This window comes from Stegodyphus dumicola, chromosome 9 (assembly GCF_044657685.1).
Source record: "Stegodyphus dumicola isolate Sdum_Otavi_A_Nest chromosome 9, ASM4465768v1".
In the NCBI taxonomy this organism is placed as follows: domain Eukaryota; kingdom Metazoa; phylum Arthropoda; class Arachnida; order Araneae; family Eresidae; genus Stegodyphus; species Stegodyphus dumicola.
In genome coordinates, this window is record NC_140776.1 from 69600999 (window position 1) to 69622287 (window position 21289).

The 21289-nt window shown below is 30.6% G+C and overlaps 1 protein-coding gene across 1 annotated transcript in view; it reads right to left on the reverse strand.

The window, feature by feature from the left end:
• LOC118186856 (structural maintenance of chromosomes protein 4-like) overlaps positions 1 to 21289 on the reverse strand; it is a 139421-nt gene that overhangs the window by 87201 nt on the left and 30931 nt on the right. Inside the window, exons 6-9 of the mRNA XM_085823565.1 lie at positions 15628 to 15792; positions 15142 to 15269; positions 6978 to 7118; positions 3897 to 4047 (exon numbers count right to left, since the gene is read on the reverse strand). Of these exons, the coding sequence (XP_085679691.1) occupies positions 3897 to 4047; positions 6978 to 7118; positions 15142 to 15269; positions 15628 to 15792 (585 nt within the window). The remainder of the gene's footprint in view (positions 1 to 3896; positions 4048 to 6977; positions 7119 to 15141; positions 15270 to 15627; positions 15793 to 21289) is intronic.

A 21289-nucleotide genomic window follows, 5' to 3' on the forward strand; every position in this document is an offset into this window, starting at 1 on the left:
TTTTGAGTGTTTTGAATGCAACCTTTATGCAAAAAGTCATATAAATCCTTCAAAGTCAGTGTCAGAATCCAAATTTCCAAAAACAGTACAAAGTCCAAAATGTGGACATCTGATATCCAGTGTCCTGATCCATACTTTTATTTTAGCCCTAAATAAAATATCTCCATATTGAAGAACAACTATTTATTAGCATATATCTGAATGATCAATAATTTACCTCTGTAACACCTTTTGTTAGGCATACATCTCAAATTGAAACTTTCTAGATCAAAACATGATGCTGATTTTACACCAACTGAATAACTTATCTCCCTAAGGGTAACATGTGAATCATTATTTATTATTTCTTGCTTCAATCACTACATGATTATCAACACACGACAGCTTGAGAAATGACTCATGTAGCAACATCTAAATAATTAAAAAAAAAAAAAAAAATATTAGTATCAGAATACGAAACAGCATGATAAACTGTTATATTGGTATTGCACTAGGCGATGATTAAAGACTTCAGCTACCTGCACTGCAACATGTGTGTTGATAAGAAAAATTTAACATAAATTTCTTTCCATGAGCAAAAAACAGATTCTGTAAACGATATTCAGAGACCAGATTTTGAGTCATCATTACAGACATCAGTATTAAATATATATGAGAATTTCTTTATACAGAATTCAGATAAGCCTACTTCTTGCATATGCAAGAAGTAGTAGAATATATCTACCTCTTGCATAATAAAAAAAATCAACTAATGTAATTCTCCTTCAGCAAGATAGAAGGAAAAGCAAACAACAGGTCCCTAGTTTCTACACTCATGATACATAGTCAACAATTTATACAGTCAAAAGTCGTTAATTCGGACACCCATAGTAACGCATGCGCGTAAGACCTTTACGGCTGCGAATATGCGTGTGTGCATGCGCATAATAAGTTTACGCATATTATGCACATGCGCACACGCATATTCAAAAAGTTATGTTTACGCACGCGTGTTTAATGTATAACGGACGGTATAAGATAAGCTAAAATTATCTAATTCAGTTAATGTTGCAGATTGCGTTGTTCCTTAACCTTCGAATTGGATCCGGCTTATTATTTTTTGCAGACTCTTAAAGCAATTTTATAAAAGTAAGCTTGAACTTTCGATTATGTCAAATAGAATTTCCGTTATATATTTACTAATATGTAAAGGATCTACAAAGCGAAAGTACGTTTCGAAGTCCATTAAACAAAAAGTGTAATTGCTGCAAAAAATGGATAAAGGCATATCCTTCGTCTCTGTAACCATTCTGAAATATGTTTATCAATTTGGCGCTGCTCTGCAGGGGGAGGGAAATGTCGCTGCGCGCAATGAATTAGAAGTTGATCTGTCAGCACTATCCTTATCTTCAGGGCAGATGTTCTTATTTTATTTGCCTTATAATTCCTTACTAAATGTAGTATTTCATCTCGATGTACTCCGTCTTTGATATGATTTAAATCAAATTCCTCGTCATTATAATTCGCTTCCGATAGTGAAGAAAGCGACACAGAGGTTATTGAAAACGAAAAAATTTCGATTGACAAAATAGTCGGTATTCTCGACACAGCAATTATAGGACTTGAACAGCGGAACTTTGTAACTGAAGAAAAAATTATGTCTGTTTATAGAATTAAAGAGAAAGTATTATCACATAAAATGAAGCAACTTAAACAACTTACATTGAAAGAAATGTTTAATAAAGTAAACAAATAAATATTAAGCTTTTTTTTTTTGTAAATTTTGATACCCTTTAGATCATAATTGTTCTTTATTTCATAAATTACGGTTTCATATTTTTAATTTTATAATTTCTGCATGCCATCTTACCAGATTTAAACTGATGATCTATAATCAGGAAAAATCGATAATCCGGAATTGTCGAAGTTTCGACGAGTCCGGATTAACGACTTTTGACTGTAGTGGATGTTGAGTAAGCTTTATGATGATAACCATGAATTTGAAGGCCTTCAGATATCACAAACAAAAGACGAAATTTTTCAATTAATGGAATTTGTTTTCAACTGACAATTTAGTGGGAATTCTTGACACGACGATTACAGAACTTGAACAATGGAACTTTACAACTGAACAAGACACTATACTTATCTATAGAATTAAAGAGAAGTATTAGCATAAAAACTGAAACAACTTAAGTAACTTACACTGAAAAAAAGGTTAATAGAGCAAACATATAATTATTGAGTTTTTATGTAAATTTTGATTTCATTAAAAGTCATAAATACTTCATTATTTCATAAACCACTATTTCATATTATTTTTAATTTTATAATTGCTACATATCATTTTACTAGCTTTCAAATGATGACCAGAAAAATCCGACATCAGGAAATGATGATGTCCTGACAAGGCCGGATCTCGGATTTTGACTGTAGTTCATAAAATTCACTTTCACTTATTAGGATGTCATTATTACTTTCAATACTTTCTGTACCAAAGTTTATGTCCTCTCCTTCATAAACAAAATTATCATCACTGCCATCAATATAATCACTGATGCAGAACTTTTCAAAAGCTCCAACTATCAATTTAGATGAAATCTATGGCCATGTGTGTTTTACCCATTGCACAATCATTACTAAATCTACTTTTTCTTAAGTACTTGACTTTTATAATGAACAATATAATTTGATGGCAAATCAAATGATATAGGAGTTTCTTTCACTGAGCCGATTTGACACAACTCAAAACCAGACTTTTTCATAATTTTATCACACATCATTGAAAAGCTTCAAGATTTGCTTCTAACTCTGAAAGGAATATTTGCACAAGCTTAGTGCAAGCTCTTGTGCATAAACTGTGACTGTTCATAAAACAAATGCACCACCCTGTTGAGGCAACGAAGTCCACTAGCTTGTTTTATGCCAATTAGGTTTGCTTTATCATGATCAGCACCCTGATTCAAATAACTGTACAGGCTATCATCAAACCATTCATTTACAATTTCTGAATACCTACATCAAGTTTTTCCTCTAAGGCATGAAAGGTTTTTTTTTTTTTTTTTTTTTTTTTTTTAAATTATAGATAGTGTACAAAACCACAAATGAATGGAAATAATATGCTAGCTTAAGATAGGGGTACTAGAGATTAAATTATTGTCACTGCTAGCTGGTGCTTTACTCTACAGCAATTTGATTGGAAAATATTCAGTCTGTTTTACCTGCTTGGCAACATTTTTGCATTCATGGAAATATGTTTGAATGTTGAAAGAATTTTTTTCATTTCAATTTATATATGGGTTTTGAATTTTTGGTGAATTTTGAAGAAAACTGCACTCTATGTTTATATTCGAACACACATGGTTACTAACAGAATTGAAATGTCTCAAATGAACAATAAATATTTTTACTCATTAAAACTATCAGAAGCACTGAGAATGCAAAAAATATATAGTAAATTAATAAAAAGTTCCATTCAAGATTAATTTTACTATCACTCAGAAAAACTCAAAATTTTAATTTATAGAAGTTTGTTCATTGTTGTTTTGTTGTAGAAGGAAGCTATTATTTTTATAGAATATTAATTTTTTATCTTGACAAAGTGGAATTTTTTAATAGTAATGTTTTGTTCTTAAAACCTGAATTAGAGAATTCTTATAATATCATTTTCTATCTATTCAAATTAAGATATGTCATAAGTGAATTTCTATAGTACATTATCATAATATTTAATGAAAATAATTTTTATGAAAGTACATGAAATATATATAGAATACAGATATACAAAACTTCAGCAGCTTAACTTCTATGTTAGTACTCAAAGGCACAGAACAGAAACTAGCTAGATAGTAAAAAGAATTCTTGGAACTTCAAAAAATATACATATCATAGTTGTAAACAAAAGGATTTTCACAAACCTTAGCTTCTTCTGCATCCAGACTTTTTACCAACTTTTTAATTTTCTCTTTGGTATTTTTCAAATTTTCCCGACCTGCTACATCCTTACGTTCCAATTCACTAAATTGTTGCTTGAGGTTTTCAACAGCTTTAGCACACTTTTCATATTCACTAAAGCATATAATTTAACTAGTTATCTTTCTTTCACATAAAAGAAAATTAAGCAGAGTATTTCTTTAAACAATAAGATACAGGAATTTCCAAATTACCAGAATTAGAAACTTAAAAATAGGAAATAACTTTAAAATGTAAAAATAAAGTGAAGTATTTAAATAAAAAAAGGCAACAATTTTCAGGGTTATTAAGAATGATAATCTTAATTTCAAATATATTTTTATATACATCAAATGAACACGGAAACTCATCAAAAGGTTGTTGTAGCTTATGTTTGGGTATATTGGATAGATTTCAGTAGATCTGATGGTAGCTCTAAGGAGAATGATTATTACATCACAGTTGTAAAATCATTATTTCAGAGCAAGAAACATGAAAAAACAATGATGCCTTCACTGGGATCTGGACTTACTGACTGTCAAGATATGCTTTCAATTACAGTGAAAAGTATTCAAAAAAAAAGCAAAAAAATTCCTTACATTGTCAGTCTAACTGGAAAGGAGAGAACCTAGTTCACAAATCCTGGTGGTGATGAATTATCATCCATTACTGCAGAATAATTTGGAATTTTCTGAAGCCAGGAAACCAAAGAAATTTGCAGTGCCCTTGCCAAGATTTAATACATCCAGACCTCCAAACTGCTAACTTGATTCCAATTATGCTATGAAATCATGTGCTAACGAGGAAGACGTTACTTTACAATGTGACATTATATTTCCACCAGGTTTGTAAATTAAAAAAATGGTGTTCATGCAATTTCTGCTCATAAACTGACATAATCACTAAAACTATGCTAAATTATTGCTGTGAAGACAATACTAAAAAACAAACTTGGACTCCTTTAAAAGTTATTCAATAACTCAAGTCGCTTAAAATACTTGTAAATAGAACTTCAATAATTTTCCCTTACTTTTGTTTGTTACTTTTCAGTTTCTATTTATGTTTCAAAAATGAAGTTATAAAACATGATCAGTCCTTTTGAAAAATCATGCACTTTTTTACTATGCATTTATATACTAATAAATTAGACTTATATAAGCATTTACTTTAACAAGACTTACATATTTACAATATAATTCAAAAATGAAGTTATAAAACATGATCAGTCCTTTTGAAAAATCATGCACTTTTTTACTATGCATTTATATACTAATAAATTAGACTTAGATAAGCATTTACTTTAACAAGACTTACATATTTACAATATAATTACTAAACTAAAAATTCAGTTGTACAAAAATGTGAGGAAATTTATTCCTGTTAAAGTGATTAATTAAGTGTGAATTCGTAATGGCAAGACTAGCTTTTTTAATGCATTAAAATGAAATAACTAACTTCATTTGCGAATTTAAACTGCAATAAACAAATGTGGAAATCACAGAAGGAAAATAAAAATTAATATAGATTTTTCTCTTTTAATTGAAAATGAAATTAAACTTAAATTAAAAAATAAACATGAATAATTATATATATATATATATATATATATATATATATATATATATATATATTTAATTTTTTTGGCTTTAAATTTGCTTTTTTACTTTTATACCTGTTTGTTAAAATTTAAATTTAATTTGTTCAAATTTAAATTTCATTCCTTGCAGCAATGGTGCAAAGAATTATTTAATTAAATTCATTTTTTTCTTATGAAACAATATATATATAATTATATATATAATAATTTATTTCCTAAACAGTATTGATTAATTGATTATATTATCTCCTAAGTTTAATTAAAGTAGAATTATTTTAAAAGTGTGCATCCATACTGGTACTCCAGTCCCCGTTAAAACATTATTAACATTTTGCTTTCAAATTACTTCAAAACATCTTTCAAAATATAACTTACCAGTATGGATGCACACTTTTAAAATAATTCTACTTTAATTAAACTTAGGAGTTAATATAATCAATTAATCAATACTGTTTAGGAAATAAATTATTATTAACTAACTTTGCAGCAATTGCGCAAGTAATAATAACTTGTATTCGCACTACATGGATTTAAGTTCATACAACATTAATTATATATATATATATTTATATCTTCATGTACATTCACTGTTCTTATTATACTTTTTTATATTATTTTTATATTATTTTTGATTTGTTTTTACAAAGTTTGCATTATTTATCTTATTTTGTAATCTTCTATGTTTATTTCAACTTTGAATTCTATTTCATAATGACAATTTCCAATGTTTAATTTTTACAAATAATATAGAACTCAAATGCATAAACATGAGCTTGTCAGGAACGGTTACTCGAGTTTTTTCGGATTTCTCTACAGAAATTGCTTTTTACTCCAAATTGAATTGGCTAAAATGCTTAATAAGAATAAGTTCTTTGAGTATCAGCATTGGTTCGTAATCCCTTCTATTCGCGGAAATATTTGGCCTGACTAGAATTGCCAGTTTGGTATTACCTTATAACTCGAGTAAAGACGAAACACCTTCGTATTTACGTATTTTGATTAATTATTGTTCATTAAACGGGAATTGGTTTGTTCCCCTTGAAAAGTCAACTAATTTCCGATCAATGACAATGATTACATGTTTTTAATTTAATTTTTCCTTTTACAATTGAAATTTTGTTCTTCATGATGATTTAATTCCAGTCCCCATTAAAATATTATTAACATTTTACATTCAAGTTACTTCAAAACATCTTTCAAAATATAACTTACCAGTATGGATTCACTCTTTTAAAATAATTCTACTTTAATTAAACTTAGGAGATAATATAATCAATTAATCAATATTGTTTAGGAAATAAATTATTATTAACTAACTTTGCAGCAATCGTGCAAGTAGTAGTAACTTGTTTTCGCACTAAATGAATTTAAGATTATACAATATATATATACATATATATATTTAAAAAAAATCATGTGTCAAAATAAAAAATAGCAAGCAAGGTTATACCTTACAATGCCTTTCATTTCAGCTTCCTTTTCCTCTTTTCCAATTTGCAGTTCATCATGTGATGCAGTAAGTTTCTTTATCTCTTCAGATAAAGCATTTTTATTCTCAGTAAGTTTTTCACTTTCTTCTGTGGCTATCATTCTGTTAGAAAATGAAAAATAAATAAATATATGCATACATCTGTATAAGCCTTGATAACGACATAAATTTAAATTCACAATTCTTGTATAGAAGAAAAAGGTTGCATGAAATTGACAGGCTAACAAGAAGGATTTTTAAACTAACCATATTTAACTTTGCCCCCAGGTTTTTTGCTCATCTTATTCTGAGTGCTGAGTGCATTTTCTACTGCAGACTTTTAAAAACACCAAAAGATTCTTATCTCTATTACTGGTCATCTTGTCTTAGGAAAATGGTGATAATCAATTATTTCCAGGGAATCACTTATAAGATTGCTTAGCGGAATCTCTGTTGTTTTTTTTTTTTAAACCAAATTCTGGTCAGGAAACAAGTGTATTTAATAAATTCTGTGCATTTTTCTATCTTAATGTAAGTTGCTATAATATCTCCTATATAAAGAAAATGAAACACTTTTCTTTGGAAAATTTGAGAAGGAAAATTTCAATCTGAAATTGTGAAAAAACACAATTTTTCCAGGAGAACTATCATATTTTTTTGCATAAAAATAAGGAATTTTATTTTGCCAGAAGACTTGACACATAAAGAATTTCAAGCTAGTAAATGAGGGCTAATGTGATTTTGCATGAAATGGAAACAAGAAATCCTCTTTCAAATAAAGCTTTTGAAATTAGGAAGGAAAATAAAAGATAAGATGATAGGCTATTAAGATTAAGACAAATTTACCTGCAGTGAAACTAGATTATTTTCTTGTACCCTTCCCTAAAAAGACTAAATTTTAAAGGTGAAGTGTGTAGTGGTGGAACACATAGTAAAGAAAGGGTGACTTTTGTGTTATATGCTTATAATGAATGGTAGAGAAAGTACAGGATCTAGTAATAGATGACAATGGCAAGGCAAAATAAAATAAAATACTCCAAATTCAATAAAATAAGGTGTTATGTATGTTCTGTGAGGTGAATTATTTCCAGTAGAATATTTAATGATCAAACAAGCAGACAAAAAGCTTCCTTTAAAGATGAGAATTCAACAATTTAATCTAATTTGACTTTGCCTAGACTATAACAGAAATTCAAACACACAACTTTCAAAGCATGCATCTAGCCTCAATCTACAATACTCCCAGCAAAAACAAACTTTTCTTTAATCAGCAAAGCAGCGAACCACAGGCCAAATTATGATGCTGATGTAAGTAATGTAGCATGAGAGGAGTTTCATGCAATTGGTAATGGTGTTGCAGTGTTTCGGATACTTAAATGGTGAGTATATTTTAGAGACAATGAAAAACCAGGAGAATAAAAACTAATGGTAACAAAAAGGCATCAGAAAATGAAATTCATATTCCAATAAAATCACGTTCTAAGGATATTTTAATAAAAGAAATAATACATGAGCATTTGCAAAAAGAAAAGAAATCTGAAGATGCCATTTCAAAATCAAACAACATATAATATTCTTAAGAAAATTAATAAATAAAACAAGGGAGGAGACACTTTTAAGTAAAGTAATAATAAATTTCATCATGTTTCAAAGATAACATTTCAGTGATGTTACATGTGGAAGACTTGAAAGAAGGTCTTATAATCAACAAAGTAGAAAATAAGTTTGAAATCATCAAACAACAGTACAGTAAGCCCATATTTCTTTCTTCGATGACAACTCATTCAGTTTCAGTTGGATAGCAGATGTTAGTTCAAATAGCATCAAAGGGCAGAAAACCCTCATCAACACCACTAAAGGGGGGGGAATCACGATTCATGATGAAAACATTCGTATAAACTGGGAGCTCAAATTTTACTTTTAGAACAGTTTTTTTCTACACATTAATGATATACAGTATATATAGTTTCATAATTACTACAATATGGTATGTATGCCGTTGTAGAAAGCACTACAATACTACATTAATTACTGTACTGTTACTTGAAAAATGCCCTCACAGATGAATTTTTGGTGAAAAATGCCTGTATATTGTGCTGTTGCAGATGGCAACAAAAGTGCCTGGTCACTTTATGGCTGACTGTATTCATGCTTTCTGTAAAAATTTGGTCAATTCGGATGTTGGAGCAAACTGTTCCTTAAGTATCCAAGGAATGTAATATTCCTGGCAGGTGGGTGGAATGCTACTGTCCTTGTCACTTTCTTCTGATGACATTTCTTGCACCTCAGATACAACTGCTTGTACATTAGGTTCCAATGTAGCACACGTGGCAACATATCATCTGTAGTAAGAATTGTCACCATCTAACTCGTCAACAAGATTAGTGCATTTATATTTCCAGGCTCTGATAAAATAGTTATGTATGTGCTGTGATGACACAAATTTTCAGGGTGCAGTGATAGCTTTTATTGAGTCTCCATCTCCTTTTTAGCAGTGTGAATTGTAGTTCTCACAACTTGCTTGTGATAAAGACCTCTTCACAACTGAAATAATGCCTTAATCTTAAGTTAGAAGATGTCTTTTTGTGCCTTTGGCAGGAGAAAATGAATCTTTGCATTAGTTAACTTCATATCATGTATGTTATGGGCTGCACACCTCTTCCATGTCATAAAAACATACCTATTTTGAATCATTATTCAACTATTAAAATGAAGAAGCCACTTACAAAATGATAAGCTATTGACTCAAACTTTCTTATGGTGAGAACAGATGGAAGGCAAAGCAATAATTAAAAAAAAAAAAAAAAAAAAAAAAAAGAAGAGAGAGAGAGAGAGAGGTTTCTCAGATTTACCAATCATCTATGGATGGCGTTTACCATTACCATTCGTATTACACACTAGGACAACAGTTAAACATCGTTTACTGCATGCTCCACCACGGCACTTGCCAACTTTTATTCCAAGGGTACAACTTAGGAAAACATAGTAAGAAAAAATCCAGTTCCCTCCATACTGTAGACATCACACTAGGCATACTTTTCTCTCATTTGGTCATACTTATGCACCCAGTGTTTTGCTCCTTCTTCATAATCTTTATTTGTTTTATACGTAAATTCATACGTAATTAAACTACAGTCCAGTAAATCTATGTAAATATTTTATTGTAAAAGCAATTCATTTAAATTTTAACCAGCCTTATTCCTTTGATGTGCTGCATTCTACTCATTTTCAGGACGAACAGAAGAAAATAACTTCCTATACAAACCACTGGAACAAGAAGACCAAGTAATTTTACCTAATTAATTCAGAATTTTTCGAAATTTAAATTAGGCCTACCAGTTAACTTTTAAAGAATAAAAAAGCACATTTGAATACAGAATTGCATTTGTTGGTTGAAGCTCATTCTTAATCCAATTAAATCTTATGTTGATGAGATAACTGCAATTAGCGAGCAATATTCCTCTTGCTGGCTATGTTTTAAAGAATACAATGTATTCTGCGATGGTTTCAATTAAATATTACAGAACATTAGTGCAGCCCTAGCAGAGAAACAGGAAAAAATATGAAAAACTCTGAAAATTTGTGTTACATTTTTAAAAAAAAATCTAATAATGCAACGGGCTAAAAAAAATTCGTAATTTACAATAACTGAAATTTGCATTAATAGATAAAACTTTCTATAAGTTCATCTACATCACTGTTACAGCCCAAATTATTTTTTATGTTAACCGAGTGCTCGCTTTAAGCTATTCTGTGTTAAGGAGGGTTTAATCTATATATAGTTAAACTCCACTATAACGAACGTCAGAGGACTGGAAATTTTGTTCAATATATCCAATCTGATAAGAAAATGGAAAATCTCACAAGAACGTGTAAAATTTGAATGATACATAAAGAAAAAACAAATTGATCACTGTTACATCTACCAGAAGAAATGAATAATGAATCTAATTAAAAAAACATGTTAAGATTGAACTGCAATTATTATTATGCACTATTATTAAATTTTTTGTTTGGTTCTTTTCCAGTTTTTTCAAAGTTCTGGCAAATTTACTGGCTGTTGTTGTAAGCACTTTTCCAGATACTGTCAGATTAGACCGAGTGGTGAACCATTTCAGCAATGCTTCTTTAATATCTCCAAGTTCCACCTTTCTCAACTTTTTCCTCATATCCAAATTTCTTCCTTGAGCAGAAATTCTAAAGCTTTGATGTTTTTCATATAGTACCAACTGTAGATTTGAATAAATTGTGTTTCTGCCAGATATCAATCCACATCCAGTTTATGTTTTTCAAATAATGTTCACATTATCTTCAATGTAGATGCTATATCAAAGCTTGCCATCTGGATGAATTTTTCACACAGTACCAGAGACTGGAGAGAACAACAAATTTGGTCAAAGAACACTTGAGAGTTTTGTTCTATAAAATATAAAAAAGTAAGATAATTTCATCACCAGCATATCTTATCCAATATTCAGTGAGAACACAATTATATCTTCTAAGGTACATATGCTTGCAACACAAAGCTTCAGTAGCCTTTATGAAGAATATCTTATGTCTTGCAAAAAGAGCTAAAAGAATGCAGAACTCCTATCTAGAGGATAAAACTTGGAAGGCATTTATACTTGGGGGGGGTAACTAATAAAGATAAACGATTTTCTCTCCCTAAAAGAAGAATTAACTATAATGCCACGAGTTTCATGCCTTTCCCTGAACAACAAAAATTTCAAAGTTTCCATCACAGCTTCAGCCTTCAATAGAGTTCTGTCCGGCAACTCAATCAAAGAATTTTAATAGAATCAGAGACAGCGAACATATTCGTGTTTCGTGGTTTAGTTGTCATAAGCACAATATGGTGTTCCAAGATATGCTTATCCTATTCTTATTCCTCCTTAATTAACTAAACGAACATGAATGGAGGGGGAAGGGTGAGTTCCTACACCTATCTTGCATAGTGTTTGTTTCGAAAAGTGGAGGCTAAAGAAAATAATGTAAAGGTGTTTTCCATTATGGATGGAATATGGATTTTAATATTCTAAACATGGATGAATTTAACAGTTAATATTCTTTTATGTTAAAACATACAGAAATTCTGGAGAAAATATTATTGCAGGCATATGGTTTTGTATTAGACTGAATGCACACAGGTCCGATGATAGGTTAACAAAATTTATTTTATAAAAAGAAACATTGCAAAGTTCTGGAATTTTCCATAGAAATACTCATGCAAGTTGTTCTCAGTATCACAGAGTACAATCAACAGTTACACTTCAAACTACTAAGAATGCTAAACTCAAGACAACGCAAAGTGCCTTTAAAGAGAAAGCTAACCCAGAGATATCTCAGTACTCCGATCTCACACTGAACTAACAACTCGTAACAATAACAAACTCTGAGAGCAGATGCTCTCTCCGCCCTTATATAGCTTTCACCCAATCAGCAAGATATTTCTAGTACTTCCTGCTTCTCAAAGCTACTGGAAAGCAATAGGAGTGTCGAATAACAGTTGCAGCTAATATTTCTTTTGTCTGTTACATTGTCGACGCTCAGTTGTAAGGTAAGTAACACTGGTATTGGTGATGCATCACTTTTTTATTCACAGCACAAACAACAGATACAAAACTTAATTAATACATTTAGAAAACTGTTACGAGATGTCTGAGGATGGTGACATGATCAGAGACATTAAACAAGATGGCATTCATCATCAATCGACGAATCAAAAGTCTCCAGACCTTAGCTCGCTGGTGGAGCTTCCCAACTCTCCAATTCGTGTCCGACAAGAAGCCTCATCTCTTTTTGCATGCGCATTACTCAATTATGACATTGCCATCAGAGTTCTTTATAGACTGACTCCTTCCGCCTCCAGATTTTGTTTTCCTCAGATACAGGAAAAAAAACTTTTTTAAGTTCCTACAGGATAAAATAAAAGTTCAGGCAGGCATTCGCTACAAATACCTTCCGCCTCCAGTTTACATTTATTAAATTTAATATCTATTGACAGACAGAGACCGGACCAAAATGTCATCAAAACCACTGCCAGCTTATTCCTGTATTCTTACTTTTCCAGCAAAGCTATTTTCTACATTTTTTTCAATTTACATTACACAGAAAAATAAATTTCATATGTAACTGCACTAAAATTATCTATCTATAAACAAAATTCATAACAATATGCGATATACAAAACAGTTTTCAATCGAAGATTTCCATACAGATTGTTAGATCCAATTTTCATATTTTTGGGGGCTTGCTATAACATTAAATGCATAGGACACTAGGACAGGGCTGAAAGGTTTGTTCATTATATCCAAAGCTTTCTTTACAGCAGAATTTGACTGCAGTTTAATAAGGTGACACTAGTGTCAGCCTTTGAAGTGGCATCATGTTATTGAGTCACAGATGCTGGCCCCAGGATGGGCAACTGTTATACTAAATAGGTTACTGAGTTCCATGGTTATCTGTTCCATGACGTCACAGAAGAAGCATATGACTTACAACAGAGGTTGTTGATTAATTTCTTCATTAAATAATGAAATATAAATAGTTTACCACGTTGCCTTCATTTTTCTTATTTTTTCATCTTTTTGCCACATGCAAGGAATGTCATTTATTCTTAAAGTTCATATATGTAGGTTCATATATATGTATTTATGTTTTTTATTACAGTAAATAAAAAATAAGAGTAAAATTATACTTGCTTAACTAAAGGGGAAAATTCATAAAATTACTCACGATTTATTTATGTACTATATGGTTTTATCAGTAACATTTCTAGCAAATAAATTTCCTTAAAAATTATAACTGGTAAGTAAAAAGAATGATAGAAAAATTTAACAAATAAAATTCCTCTGAAATATACATTATCAGAAAGTATTTAGCACATTCATTTGAAAAGAAAAGGTACTTCTTGATTATCTACACCCCCCTTCTAAGAAAGTTATCAACATTTTGGTGACTAATTTTTTGGCACGATATTATGCAAAAAGCGTGGTGACCACCAGTCTCAAAATGGCAGCAAACTAAGAATTATATAAAAGAGCAATCAATCAGTAAAAATTAAAAATCATAAAACAGCCACAATAAAATACTTTAACATTTCAAGAAATTCTTACATAATTTTTTCTATTGTTCTTCCTACATACACCTTGACCTATTTGCACTTAAAAAAAATCAGAGAGCTGTACAACTTTGGTATTGTGCATGCTATGCTATTATCCTTCTCATGCACATAGTTTCACAAAAGTCTGTTTCTGTTTGTCTGATCACATACACAAAAAAGGGAGAATTATAAAAATTTGACAGTACACATATTCTTCCTATGTACATAGTAGAATGTTTTCACTTGGGGCGGGGAAAGAAGATACTTTCTGAAGAAGTACAATGCTTTCTTTTTTATCAGCCAGTGAACTGCCCTTATAATTCCTTACTAGAAAAAAAAATGTATATATATATACTCAGTGCAAAAACAAACACTAATCAGAAAAATGACTGTTGAATTTGGAAGGTGAAAATCCGCATTTTGGTATACATTTTGACTATGTCATAGGTTGAATATTTTGGTTGCCTCATGAATACTTTTCAGGGTAGGGGAAAAATCAGAAAGAACCAAAGAAAATACACATACATGGAGGAGAAAAGGGTTTATTATGATTATACAATAAAAAGGCAATTTTCTTCAAAAGAAGCTCTAACAAGAAATGAATGAAGCATCACTGAATTTATAGAATGTAAATATAAAAACAAAACTTGTAATGAATTTCCAACCCACACGTTGCTGCTTTTACTCACTTGTCTGACGTAATGAGCCCAAACCCATGAAATTCCTCGTGGCAAGGAGCGCTAGAATATGTCTGTCATTGAAAACAAGCTCGAGCACCATTCAGGTAACAGTGTGATTTAGCTCAGTTTCACCCCCAGTTTTGATGAAGAGCCCGCAAGGTGGTCGAGGGTCTCCCACCATTCTCAATTTCCACCAAACCACACAAGACGACTTTTGGCTCGCCACATATTTAGAGTGCCGTCATGCCGCACCGACATTATACATTTACAAACATCTATGTCCTCTATGGGATTCGAACACGGACCCTTCACAGCACGGCAGTCAGCAACCAACCCATATAATCACATTATATAAATTACTTACATTTCTGCTTGAAGAGCAGAATTCTCCATCAGTGCTACTTTATTTGCCAGTTTTATATATTCCATAGCTTTGTTTCGGGGTTTCTCTGCTTCTGCTCTCTCTTTCTCAATTACTTTCAGCTGATTCAACTGAAATAATAAGTATAAAATGTAATTAATAAACATATCAAAAGTGGAATCAGCAAAGCAAGCATGTCTATAAAGATCATTAAAATTTAAATTTTCAATACATTTCCCACATTAACATTTTTGCATAATCATTCCTGCTAAAATAATAATAAATTTTACAGACAAGTAAAGCAAGTAGCAGTTTGATTACATGTTTTTATATTTTTTGAGTTCTTATACCTAAATGAGATTAAAAACACGAAAGCAGCTTAGATCATAATTTTTTTTTAAAAGAAAATACAAAAATAATTTATTATCATTGAAAATTTAAAAATAAATTCAAATATACTTGTATACTAATGAAATAATCAATAATTACCTTTTCAAGTCTTATTTCATTCGTTTCTTCAACTTTAGAATTCATACTTTGAATAGGTTTAATAAAGCGATTAGATCCAATGATATCCTCTATATATTCAAGCATTCCTGTATCTTGTTCGCTTAAACCTTTTGGTTTCATCATTGAGATCAATTCAATTTCTCCCTAAAAATGAATTTTAAAATTTGGAAAACTTAGTAAAATCCTAAACTACTTTTACATTTTGATTAACATTTTTAGGCATTTTTCTGTCAATGGGGAAATAATTATTAGTGCTTTCATTAATAAATGCTGACACAGAGGTAGCAATACTAATACAACATAAAACTTCTTGAGAAGAATGACTGTTTTATTAAATCTAGAATAAATTAAAAAAATTAAGACAAAATATATTTTACCAGATTACACATGAGGCATAAACTGCCAATTTAATTTAACATTAGCAAATGGTGGCAGTCAGTCGAGATCAGGGGTTTCCAACCCCTATGCCCGTGAGCACCATGGTGCCTGCCACTGTGCGATCAAAATAAAAAAGTTTTAGTTTTCAATAAAATTCCATGCAAAAATTTTCTCATTTTTAATGAAATAGAAATTACATCCAACCCAGATACCAGCACAAAGCGAAATGCGACCAATTTTTTTTTTTATGTGCATGTATTATTAAGTATATACAACGATAAATTCACCTTGAAAAAGTCAACGGTGCCTGCTGTAACAATTTTTATGAATTTTGTTAATTTTTATGAATTTTGTTGTTTTATAGACTGAACATATCATGTAGCTCTTGTAATCAAAGTATGTTAAGATTTAATAAATCAAGAAAGGGAAAAGGAAAGAAATTTGAGGAGAAAGAATGAAGAAGACTGAGAATGTATTGTATGATCCATCAGATTCCAATCTAGCAAACAGTGATTTTATTATAAGTTTTATTATCTCCTGCCAACCTATATATATAAGCAAGGCAATGATATATATAGGCAAGTCAACCTATATATATATAGAGCCAAGGTAATGATTTCAGTCCAAAAATTCGATACTGAGTTTTCAGTGAATAAACACAAATTAGGGTTTCTACAACTCATTTTTACTTTTTTTATGATATCCGCCTGTGTACCGGTATGTGTGCGACAATTTTTTCGTCTACAATAATAAATAAAGCAGGCAACTCATTGCAGCACACCAGACAGCAATATTGCCAGATCATGCAATTTTTCGTAAATTTTCTACTTTTGAGAAATCTGTGCTACTAAAATTTTAGTGTTTGCAATTTTGCAACTCCATCATTTTCTTGTGCTACCTTTTGCGACTTTAAAAGATTTTTTCCAGTATACTTTAAAATGATTGCATGTTAAAATATTGTATCTATTAAAAGTAATTTATAAAAATAAACAAATAATATAAAACTTCTTTTAAAATTTTTTTATTTAGGCTTAAATAGAAGCTGGCATTCCTGAGATCATAAGTGAAAAAAGTTTTCAGCCCTAGTTACTGCTGCTTTCATGTGTTTGACTGACTGCTTTGTTTAATATTTAGGCAATCTGTATATAGGTGTGAAACATTTACGTTTGAGCACAGCTACAGTGTTAATTAAAGTGTGAACTGTGAGTGATGTGAAAAAATTTAACATCACCTTTCCAAATGCTTGGCTTAAAATACTTATGTTTGAGAACTGGCTTGAAAGAACAAAACTAAAGCTAACTAGACTAAAGCTTTTTGCAGTTATCTAAATGTGAACTGAAGGCACACAAAGATTTAATGAAGCATGGTCATTCTTTAAAGCATAAGCAAAACTCTCAACAAATCCTTCCCCCAAGTAGTATTAAAACTGCTTTTGAAAAGTGGACAGTATAAATGAGGTCAAATTGAAACTGTATTTATTGTCTGCCATACGTCCATATGGTCTACTGATTATTTGAGTGTAATTTTCAATAAATAAATACCACCAAATTCGTCATCTGAGACCTTACACAGGACAAAATCTATAGCATTGATAAAATATTTTCATCTGATTTGCTCAAAGAAGGAGCAATTAATAAATCCTCATTTTCTCTTATAACGGAAAAGTCAACAGATGTTTCATGTTGCAAGCATTTATGATTATATATTCATTACTTTAACAAAAAATAAAATAAAATAGAAACAAAATTTTTAGGGCTTGTTGAAGTTGTAGGGCCTGCTGCTAATGTATTGTATTTGCATGTGAGATTTTCCCCAGAATACTGGCATGAATTTAAGAAATTGAATTTGTTTTGCTCTTGGGACTGATGCAGCATATAATCTATGTGAAGTAAAACATTCACTTTTTACATCAATGAAGGAAGATATGTCTAACTTGATATTAATTAAATGCATTTGTCACTCTCTGCACTTGGTTAGTTCACATGCATTCGAAGAATTACCATCTAATCTAGATTAGAGAAACATATAATTGGTTTCAACAGTCGCTGTAAGAAAGGAATTTTATATAGATTTATGTATGAAAACAAATTATGAAAAGGATCCACTGCAGTTGATTCCTCTCTCTGCAACCAGATGGCTAGTAAGGAGCGAGTGCATCAATAGAGTTCTTAATCAGTGGGAGTCTTTAAAACTTCTTTTCCGGGTTGTTTCATCAACATGTGATAAACATCCAGCTAGAGAACTCCACAAAATGTATACAGATACAACAAATGAGCAGTACTTGACATTTGTAGATTTCATTTTATCAGACTTTGAAAGAGTCAATTTACTTTTTCAAAGTGACCATGCTGATCACTGTAAATTCAGAGAACTTTAAGACTTGACTTCCTCACAGACGATTTTACAATTTCTGTGCTCAGAAGTATAATTTACTCTGAACATACAAATCTTACAGTTGACAGACCTGTGCGTCTATTTATTTATCAACAAAAAATTTTGTCTTTGATTCTTCTTTTTTTTTTTTTTTAATCTCATACAGCAAGTAAAGCTAATGAAATTTCAACAGTATCTCAAAATATTATTTATGAAAGATGTCATGAATTTTTTAAAAGTGCATGCACAAGAACTTCTTAAATGTGTTTCTCCCAAATGACAGAGCATTAAAAATAATTGAGAGCTTTTCATCCAGTAGGTACTTCACTGAACTCGCCCTCTGTTTTCTGATCTTCCCATAGAGCTTGGAAATGAATCTATATTAGATATAACTGAAAGTTAGTAGAGACAATACTCAGCATTGTCTGGAATGATATTTTTCCTTTTGGGATTCCAAATAGTGATTCATTATTTTGGAGCCAAGAGCCAAGCTTTTACAATTAAACATGCTCTTGGCAATCCTGTTTCAAAGAAATAGTTGCATTTGCTTTAGTATTTTACAGTTTACCAATAAGTAATGCAATTGTAGAAATGGTATTTTCAAAATCTGCTGTGTTGACTTTGTATTCTTACCAACCCATGCTAACATGTACCTCAGATATTAAACAAAAAGAAAGAAATGAGGATAACAGATCAAGAAAATGAACAGGATGATGAAGTGCTAATGAATTCAATTTTCTTATAACTGTAAAATGACAAATGCATATTTTTATATGAATTTTTCCTTCTGATCACTAGTACATTAATCGGGTATGTTATGATAATATGTTCTGTAATATGTATATCTATTTCAGTTCAAGCTCCAGTTGATTTATTTAAAAATGAAGAAATTTTTTATTAGAATTAATTATACAGATTGAAAAAAGTGGAATCATTCAAAATGAAAAATATATTTTTCTATGACACTAGATAAGATATCTTCACAGTACAGCTAATGATTACAGTAAATCCTTTTGAAGCAGTCACTTCTGAAAATGGCCTGTATTTATAAGAACATAATTAACATTAGCTCTATAAAGCAATTATCTTCCCAGAAAATCAAAATTTTCTGGAATCATGAGTGGTTGTCTTAGAGAGTATTTACTGCACTTGTTCTAAAATATACTTCATTTCAAATGCTATTAGTTTTAAAATGAAATATTTTTATAACTGATATATGCTATTTAAGCAAAACAAAGTTAAAATTTAAAAATAAGGCATGAATGTCTGTTTATATTCGGAATAACTATCTAATTGGTCGCTAAAGGAATTCCTCAACTGCTTCTTGTTCAGTATCCTGTCATGCTATGCAGCCTTGTCTGGCTGTGAGAGGGGACCATACTCCATATTAGATTCATTTTCAATTTGATACCACAACATAGATTTTGGACATCTCTACACTGTAAGCTTTACTGAACATTATATGTACATAAAATGCATTTTGAATGGTACATCTCTTTTACTGTTATAAATGTATATCTATACCAAATATCATTAAAAATCCATCCATTAGTTTTTCAAAAATTCAAAATAATGCGCAAATTCTCTTAATTTTTTCCACAAGTGTATTACAAGGTAATATTCAAAAGGTGTGCAATTGAGAACAACATATTACATTTATAAGCATTAAATATATTCTTGGAAATGTGCCAAATGCAATGAGAATAAACTCATTATGAAGATAAGCTCTCATTAAAAAGCAATTAAATGCATTCACTTCAATCCTCAAACTTTTACCCGTTTCACTCTTGTGTCAAATTATTTTTCAAATAAAAGGATGTTAAAACCAAATGTTATGGCTCTATATTATTTTGGAAGGCACAGCTTTAGTATAATCCCACCTAGAATTTTAAGCAAAAAATATCACCAAGAATGGCAATAAATGATATGATATGGTAACCCATACTATTCGCCAAACGCAATGTAAACAGCTGTAAATTTCTGATTTCTAAAGAGGATGGAATTATGGTTACAGCTAACATAGTAGTCAATTACATTTATTCAATTTCAATATAAATTACTGAGATATCCATTTACTCAAAGTTAAATGCCCGTGCCCTGTACTATTACTTTTCCGGCATAGATTTCTCTTAAAATTCGTCTCGCACTGCATTGCACGGGGAAATACAACATTTTAAATTAGAATTCTACTAAAATTAATATCTAAAAACACAATTCGTAACACTGTTATCAGCGATTATTTAATGCTCAGATAAAATGGAGAATACTGTTTTGGATATATTTTTTGGCTACTTTGGAAGTGAGATTTTTGCATTTAGTTATGGCTTGCTCTAAACCTGCTGTTAGTGATGCTGTAATTAAATATCAGGAGATTTTAAAGGAAAATTTAAGGTGGGAGTTTTCAAACAAGCGTAAAAGTTTGGGAAAGCCAGGCATTCCAAACAGATATTTTATGTATGAATTAAAAAGAGAGTATGAACTTTTTAGAGGATTTTTGATGGATTGTGGATTATTGAAGGATAACGTTTGTTGTGAAAAATGTAACATGGCATGCGAGTTGGTTTGTCCAAAAAAAAAAAAAAAAAAAAAAAAAAAGGAGAGTCATTTAATGGTAGTATTTGGAGATGCAAGAAGTGGTGTAGGGTTGAGAAATCAATTAGGCTAGGATCTTAGTTTGCCTGTAGTAAGCTAAATTTACAGGGAATTTTTTCCTTAACATAGGAATTAATTAAGGGTACGGCATCTTGTAATATTGAAGAGGATTTTCCCTTCTCTCTTTTTTTTTTTTTTTTTTGACTTTAGCAGACTAGCGTAAATTCGTTAATGAACAAGTACTAGATTATGTTGAATTGATGTCAAATAAAATTGGTGAGGTAGGCAAAGTTGTGGA